This window comes from Hemiscyllium ocellatum, chromosome 12 (assembly GCF_020745735.1).
Source record: "Hemiscyllium ocellatum isolate sHemOce1 chromosome 12, sHemOce1.pat.X.cur, whole genome shotgun sequence".
Lineage (NCBI taxonomy): Eukaryota > Metazoa > Chordata > Chondrichthyes > Orectolobiformes > Hemiscylliidae > Hemiscyllium > Hemiscyllium ocellatum.
In genome coordinates this window covers 21,908,281-21,928,854 of record NC_083412.1, presented here as the reverse complement: position 1 = coordinate 21,928,854, position 20,574 = coordinate 21,908,281, and the positions used below count along the sequence as shown (strand labels likewise).

The 20,574-nt window shown below is 42.2% G+C and overlaps 1 protein-coding gene across 4 annotated transcripts in view; it reads right to left on the bottom strand.

Moving 5' to 3' along the window:
• Nucleotides 1-20,574, bottom strand: part of fndc3a (fibronectin type III domain containing 3A) — a 218,447-nt gene that overhangs the window by 176,453 nt on the left and 21,420 nt on the right. For 2 of the 4 annotated variants that reach the window (XM_060833376.1, XM_060833374.1), the window contains 2 exons: nucleotides 20,474-20,567; nucleotides 8,909-9,041 (listed from right to left, as the gene is read on the bottom strand). In XM_060833376.1, coding sequence (XP_060689359.1) covers nucleotides 8,909-9,001 — 93 coding nt within the window. In that variant the 5' untranslated portion in view covers nucleotides 9,002-9,041; nucleotides 20,474-20,567. The remainder of the gene's footprint in view (nucleotides 1-8,908; nucleotides 9,042-20,473; nucleotides 20,568-20,574) is intronic. The other 2 variants (XM_060833378.1, XM_060833377.1) reach the window with 1 other exon arrangement.

Genomic DNA, 20,574 nt, shown 5'->3' with positions numbered 1-20,574 from the left:
TACTACAATCCCTCAGGCTGCAAGAAGGTTCAACAATCAATTCGCCAGATGCTCCAATCTGTTCCATTCACTAAACCCTAAAGCAGTTTCACTGACATTAGGACATCAGGCCTGTACTCCACGATAAGAAAATCCTAACCTAAAATACAGTATTTGACTGCATCTAATTCATTTCAATGGTGTTTCAGCTATGGTTTCACATCATGTATGTCAAGACAGGATGCAAAAGGTAGGACCAATTATCACTACGTTCATCAATACCTACCTCAAGCCTCACTTCCTATCAAATTAGTCCACGCACAAACAGCTTCCCATTGCACATGAATACATCATCACCACAGCAACCAAATCAACAACTGCAAATAGCATCTGCTGCTAGATTACTTCTGTTCTTCGTAATTGTCTTTGTGTTATGAGTAGCAGACAATCAACATAGTCCTCAAGGTGGTGGTGAAATTTGAAACTACAGCTTGAAAACAGCATTAGCTCTTGAATTTCTGTGCTATAACATACTAATTGTTTTGACATATTTTCTAAAGCACAATTTTGTAAGCTGTTTAGTTAATGTGTTACTTTTATACTTCTAACTTTATCAAATCAGATAAATTAATAAATTAGCTGAATGACAAACAAAAAATGAAAAACAAACCAACACGTTACATTAAAAAACAACTAGTTTGCACCACTGCTGCATAAATTCTAATTACCTACATTACAAAAATTCTATTTTCGTTCGAAATTAAGTGAACCTTCTGACTTAACCAGAATGAAAAAATAAAGGGCACAAATTGATCAGATCATTATCTTTTGACATTAGCTAATGGTACCAAGAATTTATAGAAAAGATCTCTTTTACAACTAAGTTGATTATTTTAAATTAATATTAATCTCCTTAATTAATTAAAATTCTGCATGCACAACCATTATAAGTGACTGAATCACTGACTACAATGATTTTGTAAGATGAAACAAACAACCTGGTTTTATTGACTGCTGGGCAGCAGTTTATTCTCCATCTTGCACTTGACTGGATATTGAATTCAACAATGTCTAGCCTTATTTCATTTCAATTCTGTTTGGTATTGCTCTTATGCCATGAACACGTGTATTTTTTTCTATTACTAAAGTAAAACAAAGGAAGATTCAAATTAACACATTATGGCAGGGATTACTGTAAAACTGAACCTGGGGATCTAATATTTTCTGTCAGATAGTCTTTGAAATAGCTGAAAAATCATCGCTCTGCTAAATCAGGACTGTAGATTCAAGCTATGAAATTTCACTTAGTTCAGTTGAAGTTATGTCCACAATATTCCAAGTTTACAAACTCTATGATGTTCAGTGTGTTTTTTTCTCAAGTGATGGAGGTGGTCATCAACACTGCTATCAAGTACCACTTGCTTTTCAAAAATCTTTTCACCAATGTTCAGTTTGTGCTGGGCTAGGGCCCATCAGCTCCTGACCTCATTACAGCTTTGGTTCAAACACGGAATGCAGACATAGAGCTGAACTGCATAGGAGGTGGGACAAAATGGACGTCAGGTTGAAAACTCTGTTGGTTGTAGTCATTCCAAGCACAAAGGTAGATGGTCGTGTTTGTTGGACATAGACTATCTCAGTTGAAGGACATCTCTGCAGTCCATATCCAAATGCAATAAGACCTGGACCAGGCTTGGGTTGAGAAGAGGCACGTAATATTTCACCACATAAATGCCAAGCAATGGCCATCTCCAACATGAGAATTGCCCCTTGAAAATCAATGGCATCACTATCACCAATTGCTCCAGTATGATCATACTGAGGGTTACCAGAAACTGAACTGGACCAGGCATATAAATACTGTGGCTATAAAGTAGGTCAGAGCTAGAAATCCTGCAGTGAATAACCTTCTGACTCTCCAATATCTACAATGTACAGACCATGAATCCAATAATTTTCCTTCCATTTGCCTGGATGAATGAAACTCCAAAAAAAAAGTTGGAAAAATTGACACCAACCAGGACAAAGCAGCCCCTTCGACAGGTACTACATCCACAGATATTCATTCCCTCCACCACCAATGCACAGTAGTAGCAATATATTCCATCCACAAGATTCACAGCAAAAATTCAGAGGCTCCTTAGGTAGCAGCTTCCAAATCCAGGACCACTACCATCTGGAAGGGCAAGGGCAGCCGATTGATGGGCACACCATCTCCTGCAAGTCCTCCTCCAAGCCACTCACCATTCTGACTTGGAAATATATTGCTGTTCCTTCACTGCTGGAAGATTAAAATTCTGGAACTCCCACCTAACATCATGGATCTACCTACACTAGATGGACTGCAGTGATTCAAGAAGGCACCACATTCTCAAGAGCAATTTGGGGGATGTAGTAAACGCTGGTCCAGTTAGTAAAGCCCACAACCCATGAACGAATTTTTAAAAATTATCTAAGTAAAAGTTTACCTCCTGTTGTACCTGTCTGACAGTTACCCTCATTCCTATAATCCTTAGTTGATTCAACCCTACAGATTTAGGCAGCAAACAAGTCCTATGTAGGTGCTTCAGTGCTGGCTTTGACCCTCTTACACATAAATGCTAAAAATCAGAGGGATAATATCAGTGTTCTACCAGTGAATCACGTTAAAAGTGCTCCAATTTTAAAAGGACGATCCAGAACCTGGTAAGATTAGATCAGATTACTTACAGCGTGGAAACAGGCCCTTCGGCCCAACAAGTCCACACCGACCCGCCAAAGCGCATCCCACCCATACCCCTACATTTACCCTAACAGGACCTAACACTACGGGCAATTTAGCATGGCCAATTCACCTGACCCACACATCTTTGGACTGTGGGAGGAAACCGGAGCACCCGGAGGAAAGCCACGCAGACACGGGGAGAACGTGCAAACTCCACACAGTCAGTCGCCTGAGTCGGGAATTGAACCCGGGTCTCAGGCGCTGTGAGGCAGCAGTGCTAACCATTGTGCCACCGTGCCACCCACTTAGGTATTCCACTTTTCATCTTCTGTTACACACTTCTCCTCACACTTCTGATTCTACATTCATCAGGCTTGCAAAAATTAGACATCACGAAGATCACAGATTTCAGTAATGGTTTGGTCTGCCTTCATGGTTAGGATTACGTCCAGCAACAAAACATCACACCTTCCTCTTGCTCTTCACCTCCTTTGCTATTTAAAGCATGGATTCCCTGCTCATCTCTGATGCAATCCAACATTTGCCTTTTAGCTGCAGCCTTCCCCCCTGTGTTTATTCATTCGCAGTTGTGGCTAATATGGCTGGCAAATATCAACCCCCAATAATGAATGTCTTGCTAGACTGGATCAGGGAGTTATAATGAGTCAGCGACAATGGCAGAAGAATGCCCACATTTTTGGTAACTACATAATACATCCAGAATTCAATAGTTCAACAGCAAAAAAAAGTAAACAATAAATTGTTTTATCTTTGAATTTCAAGTCCATTTTCACAACCTGTGAAAGATAACTTAGCACACTTTTTGCTTCTTTCCATCTGTTCAATTACTGTTTTTTTGTAAAATTAAGTACTTTTGACCTCTTTGGTCATTATCCCCTACCCAAACTCACTTTTCCACTTTGATCAATTGTACAAATATATTTTTTGCAAGGTTTGTGAAGGTTTGTGGCTCAGGTTGCGGTATAGGGTGTAGGTTTGCTATCCAGACGTTTCATTACCTGGCTAGGTAACATCAGTGGCGACCTCCAAGTGAAGTGAAGCTGTTGTCTCCTGCTTTCTATTTATATGTTTGTCCTGGATGGGGTTCCTGGGGTTTGTGGTGATGTCACTTCCTATTCGTTTTCTGAGGGGTTGACAGATGGTATCTAGATCTATGTGTTTGTTTATGGCGTTGTGATTGGAGTGCCACTTCACCTTCAACAACATAATCTACAAACAAACCTCCGGCACACTCATGGGATCTCCCCTATCAGGATTCATAGCAGAAGCGGTAATGCAAAGACTAGAACAAACAGCCCTACCAACCATCATACCAAAAATCTGGGTCTGCTACATAGATGACACCTTTCTCATCACAAAACGAAACAAGATAGAAGAGACATAAACATCAACAACACTCTCACAGGCATAAAGTTCACCAAGGAGGAAGAAACCGACAATAAACTCACATCCCTGGACGTCACAGTCAAAAGAACAGACAATGGAGAACTACAAACCTGCATATACAGAAAACTGACAAACACTGACCAAATACTTAACTACACCAGCAACCATCCCAACACACACGAACAAAGCTGTATCAGAACACTATTCCAACGAGCCACCTCACACTGCAGCACGGACGAACTTTGGAAAACAGAGGAGAACCACCTATACAACGTATTCAAGAAGGATGGATACTCAAAAGTCCGCAGATTCCTCAAGAACAAACCATGACAAGCAGACCAAACACAGCCAGAAACCCTAACCACCTTACCATACATCAAAGAAGTTTCAGAAATGACAGCCAGACTACTAAGACCCCTCAGAATCCTAGTAACACACAAACCCACCAACACTCTCAAACAAAAACTAACAAACTTAAAAGACCCAGTATAATCCATGGACAAAACCAACATCATCTTCAAAATTCCATGCAAGGACTGCCACAAACACTACGTAGGACAAACAGGAAGAAAGTTAGCCACCAGGATACACAAATACCAGCTAGCCACAAAAAGGCACGACCGTCTCTTCCTCATAGCCCTATACACGGAGGAAAAAAAACATTTTGACTGGGACAACACATCTATACTGGGATAGGCTAAGCAAAGACATGCCAGAGAATTCCTAGAGGCCTGGCACTCCAATCACAACGCCACAAACAAACACATAGATCTAGATACCATCTACCAACCACTCAGAAAACAAACAGGAAATGATATCACCACAAACCCCAGGAACCCCATCCAGGACAAACATATAAATAGAAAGCAGGAGACAACAGCTTCGCTTCACTTCACTTGGAGATCGCCACTGATGATGTTACCTAGCCAGATAATGAAACGTTTGGATATCAAACCTACAGCTCAGCGGGCAAACCTATACTCTGTACAAATATATTCCTACCTGTTGCGCTATTCCTGATGAAGTGTCTACTTCAAATTGCTATCCGACCTTTATTCTTTCAAATCTGAGAAGGGAGTTCATTCATCATTTTTAAATTACTTTCCAGTTTATTTTTAAAATCAGGAAACCAACTGTTAAATTAATCACCTCTAATTTGTAACAGGCAACTCTGGACTTTCAGATGTTCTTTTACCCATCCCTCTGGCAAAGGAATGCATGAAACATTAGCCAATCTTTTTAGGTGCTGACAGAACTGAAGTATTTTTACAACCTTCCCCTTTTCTTCAGATTTCCTCAAACTCTCGTTTTCAATTCTGATGGTCATTATAATTAAATTAAACTCAGGTTATTTAATTGCCCATCTCATTTAATCATCATCTTTCCTGGTTGAAAGCAAACAAACAAAACCATTATGCACAGAAGACAATCATTCAGTCTGCCAAGCCTGCACCAGCTCTTCAAATGAGCACCAATACCTTGTGTCAATTTCCTGCTTCCCCCCACGCCACACCTTTAGAAATACTAATATCAAATTATCATCTAATGTCCTCTTGAATGCCTCAGTTGAATCCACTCACACAGAACATTACAGCACAGTACAGGCTATTTGGCCCTCAATGTAATGCTGACCTTTTATCCTCCTCGAGGATCAAACTAACAATATACCCTTCATTTTCCTATTATCTATGTCCAAGTTGCTTAAATGTCCCTAATGTACCAGACTCTGTTACCACTGGCAGTGCAACCCGTGCACCTGCCATTCTGTGTAAAGAACCTGCCTCTGACATCTCCCCTAAACCTTCCTCCAACCACCTTAAAATTATGCCCCTTGCGATAGCCATTTCTGTCTTGGGAAAAAGTCTCTTGCTATCCACTCTATCTATGCCTCTCATCATCTAGTACAACTCCATCAAGTCACCTCTCATCCTTCTTGTCTCCACTGAGAAAAGCCCTAACTCCCTGAACCTTTCTTCATAAGACATGCCCTCCAGTCCAGGCAGCATCCTGGCAAATCTCCTCTGTGACCTCGCTAAAACTTCCATATCTTTCCTATAATGAGGTGACCAGAACTGAACACAATATTCCAAGTATAGTCTAACCAGGGCATCATAGAGCTGCAGCATAACTTTGTGGCTCTTAAATTCAATCCCTCTGCTAATATACGCCAACACAACATTCCCCTTCTTAACCATCATATCAACTTGGGTGGCAACTTTGAAGGATCTCTTGACATGGACACCAAGATCCCTCTGTTCTTCCACACTGCTTAGAATCTTGCCTTTACCCTGTAATCCGCATTCAAATTTGACCTTTCAAAATTAATCACTTCACACTTTTCCAGATTGAACTCCATCTGCCACTACTCAGCTCAGCTCCACATCCTGTCAGTGTCCCATTACAACCTACAACAGCCCTCCACACTATCCACATCTCCACCAACCTTCATGTCACCAGCAAACTTACGAACCTACCCTTCCTCCTCCTTATCCAAGTAATTTACAAAAATCACAACAAGCAGAGGTCCCAGAAGAGATCCCTGTGGAACACCATTGGTCACGGAACCCCAGGCTGAATACTTTCCATCTACTACCACCCTCTGTCTTCTATGGACCAGACAATTCTATATCCAGACAACCAAATATCCCTGTATCCCATGCCTCCTTACTTTCTGAATGAGCTACCATGGAAGACTTTATCAAAAGCCTTGCTAAAATCCATAGACAGCACGTCCACTTCTCTACCTTGATCAATGTGTTTTGTCACAACCTCAAAGAATTCAATAAGGCTTGTGAGGCATGACCTGTCCTGCTCAAAGTAATGCTGACTATCTCTAATAAAACTAGGCTTTTCCAAATAATCATAAATCCTGTCTCCCAGAATTCTCTCCAATAATTTACCGATGTAAGACTGACTGGTCTGTAATTCCTAGGGGTATCCCTATTCCTTTGTTTAAACAAGGGAGTAACATATACCATCCTCCAATCATCTGGTATTACTCCAGTGGACAACGTGGATGCAAAGATCATTGCTGAAGTCACAGCAATCTCTTCCCTCGCTTCCCGTGGTAACCTATATCTCATCAGATCCATGGGATTTATCTATCCGCATATTTTTCAAACTTTCCAGCACATCCTCCTTCTTACCTGTTCAAATATATCAGCCTGTTTCATGTGGTCCTCACAAATGACAAGGTCTCTCTCACTAGTGAATACTGAAGCAAAGTATTCATTAAGGAACTCCCCTACCTCCTTCGACTCCAGATGCAAATTCCTTCCAACATCCCTAATCGGCCCTATCTTTACTCTGGCTATCCTTTTGTTCTTCACCTAAGTGTAGAATGCCTTGGACTTCTTCTTAATCCCATAATCCAAGGCTTTCTCATGCCCCCTTCTAGCCCTTCAAAGTCCATTCTTCACTACTTTGTAATCCTCCAGAGCCCTGTGTGATCCTTGCTTCCTCAATCTTAAGTAAGCTTCCTTCTTCCTCTTGATTAGATTTTCAAGATCTTGTCATCCAACGTTCCTTTACCACACTTTCAGATATTGCATTCCAAATCCTAACCACTCACAGTGAAAAGGTATTTTTCCTTGCATCACTTTTGCCTGTTTTGCACATCACTTGAAATCTGTGCCCTCTTGTCATTGTTCCTTTTACAAGCAGAAACAGCTTCTCCTTATCTACTTCATTCAGACAAATCATGACTTTGAAACTAAGCAAATTTCTTCCAAAGTCAAAGGTATAATTTAACCTGAAATGAGGACGTCTTTGTGGATACGCATAACGGTGATGGGAAATAAGTTAGAAGGAAAAATGAGGAAATGATCTCTCAGAGGAAGAACATCGATATTTGTTTGCAGTGAAATTGGAAAGTTTCAATTCTGTTGGATTATACAAAAGGGCAAATTCAATGGACGTGAAGCCTCAGACTTACGCTTCAATGGATAGCAGTGAAAGGAGCAGACAGAGCTGCAATATCAGCCGGAATTCTGACACTCACTAAATAGACACTTGCCTTAGCAGCTGCACTAGAAAGGTGGCAACAAGCAGTTCAAATGTCTGATGAGAAATTGGAACCTGCTTGTTATTTTCCAAGGTGACAGCTGGCACTGAACTACAATAAGAGCTTATTAGAAGAGGCAAATGAAAAAAAAAGTTCAGCTAGTCGAGAACATGGCCCAGACACAACAGAGACCAGCAATTCCTGCAGCCTTTCAGCCCACCATCTTCCTCTGCTGAAAATGTGTCAAGGGTCTACCATGCCAAAATTGAGGTCCTGAGCCATACCAGATGCTTAATACAGAATTGATCCCTACAGCACAAAACATTATCTCACTAAAAAGGAAAGCTTTTAAGTGTGCTGGGCATTCCTAGCTTCAGCTTTTCTTTTGTATTATTTTGTTTTGTACTATGATTCTGGCATTAGGCGAAAGTGAGGACTGCAGATGCTGGACGTTAGAATCAATAGTATCGTGCTGAAAAAGCACAGCAGGTCAGGCAGCATCCAAGGAACAGGATAATTGATGTTTTGGGCAAAAGCCCTTCATCACTCTGGCATTCATCCATATGCAAAGATAGCAAAGGTGTCAGGTCAGCATTAAAAATGAATAATGTTTCCTCTTTAATTTTGCAATGCAAATGATTTTCTATCATCAGAAACAAAAGTTTGAAACTCTCAGTAACAATACAGAAACAGAAGAATGCCAAGATGAAGAAACCTGGGGTTTATTGCAAAATAATTAGAAAGTAAAAGGTTCTCAACAGTTTAGATAAATTGAATGTTTGAGGGTAGTTTTTTTTTTAAATTGTGTTGCTCACCTGTGTCCCATCCCCATTCACCAGGGGAGGTAGAACAGACAAATCAACATTAAGAAGTGAGGCTGCCTCAAGCGGTGCTGGTTTATCTGCCATTATCAGCGTATGAATGCGCACACAATTCCTCTTCCAACTCCTATTTGAGAAAAAAAAGCATTTTAATTGAACATCAACAACAATTTAAATATAGTATTTCATAAGTTAAATCTATTACGTTCATCCAAAAATGGTTTGTGTTGGTTGTACTTTATATCAACATTTTCTATTAAAACCACCTCATGGTTTTGGATCCAATAACCTTCCTGCTTGATCAAGACCTTCAATGTGACTTCAATGTGGATGATCATTGGCTGTATTAGAAATAGTAAAATAGGAGCAGGCCATTCTGACTCTTGTGTCTACGCCAACACTCAACTTGATCATGGCATATCTTCTCAACATCGCTTTTCCATATTCTTCACATATCACTTGATTTATTTCATAAAATCCTGACCATGCAGAAAGAGGGTATTTTGGCCCATTGATTCTGTGCTGACCATCCGAACAGCATCCCAGCCAGAGCCAGACCCTCACCCTAGTCCAGAAATCCCCTATTTACCATGGCTAATCCACCTAACCTGCTAATCTCTGGGCACTACGGAAAATTTAGCATGCCCAATCCATCTAATCTGCCCATCTTTGGACTGTGGGAGTATACTGAAGCACTCAAAGGAAATTCACGCAAACACGGAGGCCATGCAAACTCCATACACACAAGGCTGGAATTGAATCTCGTGTTGTAAGGTAGCATGCTAACTATTGAGCTATCATGCAAATTTAATATTGTATCTAGAAATCCTTCAATCTTAGTCATGAATATACTCAATGACTGGGCCTCATCGGTCTCTGGGAAGGGAATTTTAAGGATTTCTAAAGATTTCTACACCCAGACTAACAGTCATGTCCTTGTCCCACTCATCTGCTGCTTGAATCCTATTAGGTCTCTAACTTTTACCATCCCCAATGAAAGGTCATCAACTTGGAGCGTAGACTTTCTCTCTCTTCACAGACACTCCCTGATCTGATTATTTCCAGTATTTTCTGTTTTCATTTCAGATGCCCACTATCCAAAGTATTCTGATTTTTGATTGTGACCGTTTGAATTAAGTGCTTTTAAATATACTGGCTGTTGGTACATTCAAGTGAATGTAACAGTATATGAATGGTACTTTCTTCCTAACAGCCTATGGCACCATAACAGTCACCAGGGGCTTCATTATCCATAGTTATTCAAAAGTTAGTTATCCAAAGCTCCAGTGACTCCATTATCTTAAATTCGGTCTATTAAGTTTAAATATTAACTCTACTGTTATGTTTATTTTTGTTTTTCTTATTGGAAATCTTATTACTAGTCTGCATCTGCTCACCTACCTCATCTCCTTCAATATGTCCTTAGATGTTTGTCAGCATGGAGTGCTGTTTGTTTTATGTTCAGTGTTGAGGTACATCCAAAAATCCCTGACTTTTATTCCTATCATAATTCAAGCCTCATTCAATGCTTGGAAAAATAAAACTTTCTATTATTAAGTTATTATCCCCATTAGATCATTTTACCTGGAAATTAGAAACCAGTTTTATCATGGGACAAAAACAGAAATTGCTAGTGAAACTCAGCAGGTCTGGCAGCATCTGCTGGAAGAAATCAGAGTTAATGGTGAGTCTAATGACTATTCATTAGAAACATTAACTCTGCATTCTCCAGCAATTTGTTTTTGTTTCAGATCTCCACCATCTGCAGTTCTTAGTTTTATAATGTCACGTGTCTTCACAAATTCTTATCAGCAGCTTAGCTTTAGCCAATGACACCCAGGTTTCTCCAATGACATGCTTCCACTCTTTATGCTGTCTTTATGTAACATTTAACAAACTGACCATGCTAAATTGGCCAAGGTTCAGGGATGTGTAGGTTAGGTACATTAGAAGGGATAAATACAGGATAGAGGGAATAGGTCTAGGTGGGTTACTTTTCAAAGGGTCAACGCGGACTTGTCAGGCTGAAGGACCTGTTTCCACACTGCAGGGACTCTATGATTCTATGCATTTCACTACATCCAAGCTTTTTCAGCCCATGGCTCTCCAGTACTGTACATAATTTGTACTCCCCCGCTAGTTTCTACCATGCCGACATGTAGTCTACTTGCAGTAATCCTTCGAATCCAGTTGTCTCCATACTTTCAGCACTTTCTTTTACAACTCATTAAATACAACTATTTGTACCACACTAATTGAACTTGCTTATATTTTGCTCCTTGCTGATAGATTCCAGCATCTACCAATACCTGTTAAATCTATCTCCCAATGCCCCACCACCACAACCAACAAGGACAAACAACAAATTAACAAAATGCACTTGATTTTACAATGGATCATCAATATGAACAAACTAAGGACCACTGTTGTACTTTAACGTATTGGGAGCTTTACATCAGCTATAGCTGTAATAATATCTGGTAAATTCTTCACAATTATTGCATTAGTATAGGGTTCAGTTAGTTAAAAGGCTATGGCAAGTATACTTTAATTTATTCATGGGATTTGGAAGTCACTTGCCATGCCAGCATATATTGCTCATCCTCAATCGCCCAGAGGGCAGTTAAGAATCAATCACATCACTGTATGGTCTGCAGTCACATATAGACGAGTTCAGGTAAGGAGTATAGTTTTCCTCCCTAAAAGACAGTAGTGAAACAGATGGGTTTGTCCAACAATTGACATCATTTAACCATTAATTCTAGATTTTAAGTTGATTCAAATTCCACCATCTGCCATGATGGGATTTCAATCCAAGTCCCCAGAATATGACCTGGGTCGCTGGATTAATAGTCGAGGCTCTAATGCAACGAGGGGTACGTCGGGTTCCAAGAGATCAATTGTGTGGGGAATTCTCTAGTCCAAGGTACAAACAAACATTTCTGTGGCCAGCAGCGAAAAAGCAGAATAGTGTGTTGCTTCCCTGGTGCCGGGATCAAGAATGTCTCAGAGAGGGTGCAGAATGCTCTCACGGGGGAGAGGGGTCAGCAAGAGGTCATTGTCCACATTGGAACCAACGACAGAGGAAGGGAAAAGGTTGAGATTCTGAAGGGAGATTACAGAGAGTGAGGCAGAAATTTAAAAAGGAGGTCCTCGAGAGTAGTAACATCTGGATTACTCCCAGTGCTGCGAGCTAGTGAGGGCAGGAATAGGAAGATAGAGCAGATGAATGCATGGCTGAGGAGCTGGTGTATGGCAAAAGGATTCACATTTTTGGATAACTGGAATCTCTTTTGGGGTAGAAGAGACCTGTATAAGAAGGACGGATTGCACCTAAATTGGAAGGGGACTAAGATACTGGCAGGGAAATTTGCTAGAGCTGCTCTGGAGGATTTAAACTAGTAAGGTGGGGGGTGTGGAAACCAAAGACATAGTGAGGAAAGAGATCAATTTGAGACTGGTTCATTTGAGAACAGAAGCAAGTCAAACAGTCAGGGTAGACAGGGGCAAGGTAGGACTAATAAATTAAACGGCATTTATTTCAATCCAAGGGGCCTAACAGGGAAGGCAGATGAACTTAGGGCATGGTTAGGAAAATGGGACTGGGATATCGTAGCAACTACAGAAATGTGGCTCAGGGATTGACAGGACTGGCAGCTTAATGTTCCAGGATACAAATGCTCCAGGAAGGTTAGAAAGGGAGGCAAGAGAGGAGGGGAGGGGGGGGGGGGGGGAGAGAAGGTGTGTGTATGGCATTTTTGATAAGGGATAGTATTACAGCTGTGCTGAGGGAGAATATTCCCGGAAATACATCCAGTGTAAGTTATTTGGGTGGAACTGAGAAATAAGAAAGGGATGATAACCTTATTGTGATTGTATCATGGACCCCCTAATATTCAAAGGGAAATTGAGAAACACACTTGTAAGGAGATCTCAACCAGTGGGCGGCACGGTGGCACAAGTGGTTAGCACTGCTGCCTCACAGCGCCTCAGACCCGGGTTCAATTCCCACCTCAGGCGACTGACTGTGTGGAGTTTGCACGTTCTCCCCGTGTCTGCGTGGGTTTCCTCCGGGTGCTCCGGTTTCCTCCCACAGTCCAAAGATGTGCGGGTCAGGTGAATTGGCCATGCTAAATTGCCCATAGTGTTAGGTAAGGGGTAAATGTAGGGGTATGGGTGGGTGGCGGGTCGGTGTGGACTTGTTGGGCCAAAGGGCCTGTTTCCACACTGTAAGTAATCTAATCTAAACCTATAAGAATAATAGGGTGGTTATGGTAAGAGACTTTAACTTTCCAAACGTAGACTGGTACTGCCATAGTATTAAGGTTTTAGATGGAAAGGAAGTTGTTAAGTGTGTACAAGACAATTTTCTGATTCAGTATGTGGATGTACCTACTAGAGGAGGTGCAAAACTTGACCTACTCTTGGGAAATAAGGCAGGGCAGGTGACTGAAGTGTCAGTGGAGGAGCACTTTAGGGCCAGCAACCATAATTCTGCTAGATTTCAAATAATGATGGAAAAGGATAGACCAGATCTAAAAGGTGAAGTTTTAAATTGGAGCAAGGCCAATTTTGACAGTATTAGGCAAGAACTTTTGAAAACTGATTAAGGTCAGATGTTCATGGGTAAAGGGACGGCTGGAAGATGGGAAGCCTTCAGAAATGAGATAACGAGAATCCAGAGAAAATGCATTCCTGTTACAGTGAAAGGAAAAGCTGGAAGGTGTTGAGAATGCTGGATGACTGGAGAAATTGAGTGTTTGGTTAAGAAAAAGGAAGCATATGTTAGGTATAGACAGGATAGATCAAGTGACTCCTTAGAAGAGCATAAAGGCAGAATGAGTATACTTAAGATGGAAATAGGAGGGCAACAAGGGGACATGAGATAGCTTTCGCAAATAGGGTTAAGGAGAATCCAAAGGGTTTTTACAAATACATTGAGGACAAAATGGTAACTAGGGAGAGAATAGGGTCCCTCAAAGATCAGCAAGGTGGCCTTTGTGTAGAACCGCAGGAAATGGGGGGAGATACTAAATGAGTATTTTAGTATCAGTCTTTACTATGGAAAAGGACATGGAAGATATAGAGTGTAGGAAAATAAATGGTGACACCTTGAAAAATGTCCAAATTACAGAGGAGGAAGTGTTGAATGTCTTGAAATGGGTGAAGGTAGATAAATCCCCAGGACCTGATCAGGTGCACCTTAGAACTCTGTGGGAAGCTGGAGAAGTGATTGCTGGGTCTCTTGCTAAGATATTTGTATCATCAATAGTCACAGGTGAGGTGCCGGAAGACTGGCTAACATGGTGCCACTGTTTAAGAAAGATAGTAAGGACAAGCCAGGGAACTAAAGACCAGTGAGCCTGACGTCAGTGGTGGGAAAGTTGTTGGAGGGAATCCTGAGGGACAGGATGTACATGTATTTGGAAAGGCAAGGACTGATTAGGGATAGTCAACTTGGCTGTGTGCGAGAGAAATCATGTCTCACAAACTTGACTGAGTTTTTTGAAGAAGTAACAAAGAGGATTGATGAGGGCAGAGAAGTAGATGTGATCTATATGGACTTCAGTAAGGCGTTCAACAAGGTTCCCCATGGGAGACAGATTAGCAAGTTTAGATCTCATGGAATACAGTGAGAACAAGCCATTTGGATACAGAACTGGCTCAAAGGTAGAAGACAGAGGGTGGTGATGGAGGATTATTTTTCAGACTGGAGGCCTGTGACCAGTGGAGTTCCACAAGGATCAGAGCTGGGTCCTCTGCTTTTTGTCATTTATGTAAATAATTTGGATGCAAGCATAAGAGGTACAGTTAGTAAATTTGCAGATGACACCAAAATTGGAGGTGTAGTTGACAGCAAAGAGGGTTACCTCAGATTACAACATCTTGATTAGATGGGCCAATGGGCAGAGAAGTGGCAGATGGAGTTTAATTCAGAGTTAATGCCGCATTTTGGGAAAGCAAATCTTAGTAGGACGTATACGCTTAATGGTAAGGTCCTAGGGAGTGTTACCAAACAAAGAGACATTGGAGTGCAGGTTCTTAGCTCCTTGAAAGTGGAGTCACAGGTAGACAGAATCGTGAAAAAGGCATTTGGTATGTTTTTTTTAAAAAATTGGTCAGAATATTGAGTACAGGAGCTGGGAGGTCATGTTACAGCTGTACAGGACATTGGCTACGCCACTGCTGGGATATTGCATGCAATTCTGGTCTCCTTCCTATCCGAAACATGTGAAACCTGAAAGGGCTCAGAAAAGATTTACAAGGATGTTGCCAGGGTTGGAGGATTTGAGCTATAGGGAGAGGCTGAACAGGCTAGGGCTGTTTTCTCTGGAGTGTCGGAGGCTGAGGGGTGATCTTATAGAGGTTTACAAAATTATGAGGGGCATGGATTAGGTAAATAGACAAAGTCTTTTCCCTAGGGTCGGGGAGTCCAGAACTAGAGGGCATAGGTTTAGGATGAGAGGGGAAAGATATAAAAGAGAACTAAGGGGCAACTTTTTCACGCCAAGGGTGGTACATGTATGGAACGAGCTGCCAGAGGAAGTGGTAGAGGCTTGCACAATTGTAACATTTAAGAGGCATTTGGATAGGTATATGAATAGGAAGGGTTTGGAGGGATATGAGCCGGGTGCTGGCAGGTGAAACTAGATTGGGTTGAGATATCTGGTCGGCATGGACAGGTTGGACCGAAGGGTCTGTTTCCATGCTGTACATCTCTATGACTCTATAACTTGAACAATGCATCATTTTTAGCACCAACAAATTTTATATATATACTGCTTTTAACACACTAAAACATTCCAAGGCACCTCCCAGGAAAATGCTAAAACAAAATTAACACCAAACTATGGCTATATTAGACCAAATGATCAAAAACAAGTCAAGAAGGTAGACTCTAAACAGCAGCATAAACCAACTGAACTGAAGTAGCGAGGTGAAAAAGTTAAAGAAGGGAATTACTAAGAATATAACCTTGGAACTAGAAGGCGTGACTATGGCAGTGTGATTAAAATCAAGGATGTTCGGGAGAGGTCAGAATGATCTTAGGTTGCTACCTCCAAACCATTTTCTCACTGTGGTTCAACACTGAGGTTTGAAGATTGTCACAATCCCTAAGTAAGAACCAAGTAAGATAGGAGTGTGAGGGGAAAAGAGGCTTCACAGCAGGTGCACAACCATTATAACTTAATGGAAGCTCCACAGTTCACAACTCCAGGGGCGGTGCCAACCCCGGCTTTGGGGATAATTGTCTTACAGGGTGGTATAAATGGAAGACATTAAAGAAATAGGGAGGAATTTAAAACAAAGAAAATAAGAATTCTGTAATTGATGCATTGTTTAACTGTGAGTCAACAGATGTCAGCAGAGATAAATGGTACTTGGTGCAAGTTAGGAAACTGGTAGAGATTTAGATAACCATACAAGAGGGACGAGTTAAGAATGCATCGTAGTTGTGAAGTCAAGAGACAACTAAGGCTTTACAATAATCTGCTTGTATGTGGGAAACTTAAGGAATCTTCAGTTGGCCTTTGCCTCTATAGAGGTCCACAGAAAAGAGAAATTAAAACATCTAGGAAGAATCGTTAAAAATAACCAAAAGACCTGCAGATGCTAAAGGTGTGAAACAAAAAGAGAAACTGCTAGAGAAAGACCACAGGTCTGGCAGCATCTGTGGAGAGAAAGCAGAATTAACACTTCAAGTGTGGTTGTGGTGGTTATGTGCGCACATGCGTGGGTGCGCACGCATGCGTATCAAGGACATAGAAGGTGTTGTTCAGACTCTAAAATTATTCAACTCGATATTGACTTCTAAAAACTGCAGGGTTCCCAAAGAGACAAAGACAGCTTATAACCCTTGTTGGAGGACAGCAGCAGACCCAAGACAGAAATGTTGTCACAGAAACATGGTGGTGTGTTGAAGTGACAGATAAATTGAAGCTCAGGGCCATCTTTATGGACAAAACATAGGGATTCTGCAAAGCAGTCACCCAGGCAATGTTTCACCTCCCCAAAATAGAAGTGATAGAGATGATCACATTGTGAACAACAAATACAGTAACTGGGTTGAGTGAAGCTCAGACAAATTCTTGCTTCACTTGGAAGGTGAAGCCTGGTGCTTTGGAGGAAGAAAGTGATAAACAGGCAAACTTCTGATAGTACATTTGAGGGTGCCATAGGGTGTGGGGAAGTGTTAGGAATAGGACAGAGCATCCCAGAGAGAACTGTCCCTCCAAAATGCTTACAAGAGAGGAGAGAGAACTATGTCCCTGTGGTGTCATTCTGCCAGAGGCAGAAGTGGCAAGTTAGGATCATTTAGATGCAATGCTGGTGAGATGGAAAGTGAGGACCAGGTGACCTTATCAGTGGTGCGGAAGAGAAAGGGTGAGGGCAGAAATGCAGGAAATGGGCTGGACACATCTCTGAGCTCTGTCAATTATGGTGCTGGTAAATTCTTAGTTGAAGAAAAAGACGGCATCTGAGAATCCCCCTGCCAAACATGGAAGGTGGCATCATCAGAAGACATGTGCAATGGAGATGGAGAAACTGACAGAATGGAACAGAATCCTTACAGGAAGCAGGACATCAGAACGTATAGTCCAGATAATTGTGGGAGTTGATGTGTTTATAGTGGATGGTGGTGGCAGCCTGTCCCCAGAAACAGAAACACAGAATTCGAAGAAGAAATGGAGGAGTTAAAAACGGACCAGAAGGTGAGCGCAGGATAGAAATTGGAAGTAAAACTGACCAATGTTTCCAATTCCAAAACAGAGAAGGAAGCAGCAACAATTATATCATCGATGGACCAGACAAAGATTTGTGGGGAGACCCCCAAGTAGGCTTGAAACAAGGAAATGTCCCACAAACCCATGAAGATACAGGCATCAAACAGAAATTGCTGGAAAAGCTCAGTATGTCTGGCAGCATCTGTGGAGAGAACTCAGACATTTTATTTAGTATTTAACTCACTGCCACATCCCTTCTAGGCATGTCCACTTTAACAAGTTCTGCTCTTTTCTCCAACTGATTTCTCTTCACAGATGCTACCAGATCTGCTGAACTTCTCCAACAATTTCCGTTTTTATTTCTGATTTCCCGCATCCTCAGTTCTGTTTTGTTCAATGAGCCAGGCATAACTTGGGCCCATGCGAGTGCCCATAACACTTTTGAAGTGAAGAAAGTAAGGAGTTAAAGGAGAAGTTGTTTGAAGTGAGGATGAACTCGTTCAGGCAGAGAAGAGTGGTGGTTGATGGGAATGAGTTCAGGCCTCCATTACGGGAGAAAACGGAGAGCCCCAAAACCATCCTGAAATGTCAGTTTCAAAACTTTCAGTTTGCAGGTACCACGATAGACATAGTTCCTCAACACATAAACCCCCACCAGACTGAGTGACCATTTTGCAGCACATCTACATCCTGTCTGTAAGAATGGTCCTGAGATTAGAGTTTCCTGCCTTTTCAACACACCATGTTCCCTGGCCAAAGTTTTTGTCTTGAGCTCAGTACACGCTGGAAGGACAGCATTTCATCTTCCACTTGGGGACTCTGCAGCTTTCATGACTCATTAGCCTGAACAATACCTTCCACGTCTCTGACCCATCTCCACACCCAGGCTCTGACAAGATATACACTGCTTTCAGGAGAAAGTGAGGACTACAAAAATCAGAGTCAAAAAGTGTGGCACTGGAAAAGCACGGCAGGTCAGGCAGCATCCGAGGAATAGGAGAGTCGACGCTTCGGGCATAAGCCCTTCATCATGAATGGGGGAGGAGGGGTTGCCAAGGGGGCTGCCGCTGAGGAGAAAGGTAGTTTAGAGGCAATAAGTAAATGAAGATGGGGGATGATGGTGATAGGTCAGAGCAGAGGGTGGAGCAGCTAGATGGGAAGGAAGGTAGACAGTTCAAGAGGGTGGTGCTGAGTTGGAGGGTTGGATCTGGGATAAGGTGAGGGGAGGGAAGATGAGGAAACTGGTAAAATCGATATTGATGCCATGTGGTTAGAGGGTCTCAAGGTGGTGGAAGAGGCGTCCCTCTTCCAGGCGTCAGTGGCTTGGATTTGGCAGTGGAGGCTGCCCAGGACTTGCATATCCTTGGCAGAATGGGAGGAGGAGTTGAAGTGGTCTGCCACAGGTAGAAAGATAGTTGTGTGCATGCAACTTGGAGATGTTCCCTGAATCATTCCACAAGTCGGTGTCCTGGCTCCCCAATGTAGAGGAGACCACATCAGAAGCAACGGACACAGTAGATGAGGTGATTGGACTGAACATCTCTGCCAGATGTGGAAGAATCCTTTGGGATCTTGGACATAGGTGAGGGGAGAGGTGTGGGCACAGGTTGTACACCTCTTGCAGTGGCAAGGAAAGGTGCCTGGAGTGGAGGCTGAGTTGGTGGGAGGTATGGACCTAATGAGGAAGCTGCAGAAGGAATGGTCTCTGCAGAATACTGATAAGGGTGGGGAGGGAAATATATCTCCTGGTGGTGGGTTTTGACTGTAGGTGGCAGAAAGGATGGAGGATGAGCATCGCATCCGGAGAGTGATGGGGCTGAAAGTGAGGACCGGGTGTCCCACCTTTGTTGCAGTTGGAGGAGTGGGGTTCAAGGGTGGGGGTACGGGAAGTGGAGGAGATGCGCTGGAGGGCATTGTTGACCTGACTTTCAAATATAGATTAGATTACTAGATTACTTACAGTGTGGAAACAGGCCCTTCGGGCCAACAAGTCCACACTGACCCGCCGAAGCGCACCCAACCAGACCCATTCCCCTACATTTACCCCTGCACCTAACACTATGGGCAATTTAGCATGGCCAATTCACCTAACCTGCGTGGGAGGAAACCCACGCAGACACGGGGAGAATGTGCAAACTCCACACAGTCAGTCGCCTGAGACAGGAATTGAACCCAGGTCTCTGGCGCTGTGAGGCAGCAGTGCTAACCACTGTGTCACCGTGCTGCCATAGTTATCAATCATCTTCCAAGCTACCTTCCCCACCCCAGCCCCACTCCTGTCCTATTTATCTCTGCTCCCCCACCCCGCTACATTTCTAATGACAGGCTTATGCCCAAAATGTCAACTCTCCTGCTCCTCAGATGCTGCCTGACCTGCTGTGCATTTCCAGCACCACACTTTTTGACACTATACAGTACACTGCTTTCACCACAGCCAATGCATTTTCATTGATTCATTTGTCCTCATTATCAGCTTTTCTCTTTCCCTGACTTGCTTTCAGCCATTCTTTTGTCTGCCTAACTTTCTTCTTCTCATTCTGGGCCCCATCTCTACCTATCCACTCACTCTTTCTCTTTCACTCCATTCCCCATCATCAACAAAAATATGCCTTTTCCTAGCTACTAATCAGCTCTAAAGAAAGGTTACTGGACTTGAAATGTTAATTCTGCTGTCTCTGCATAGATGGTGTCAGACCTACTGAGTTTCTCCAGCAATTTTTATCTTTGCTTCATAGAGATACAAATTTATTCCAAATTAATTGCATTTAATTATAAGCAGGTTGAAAACATTAATTGAATTACTTGCAATCCTATAAATTCTATAGATACTGACCAAAACAATGGTTATTGTGTTATAAGACGTAGTTGAGGGTTTTCATTTCTGTCCGAGATTTCCATGGGAGTCTGGCATGATTCTTGTCAACAATCTAGAAA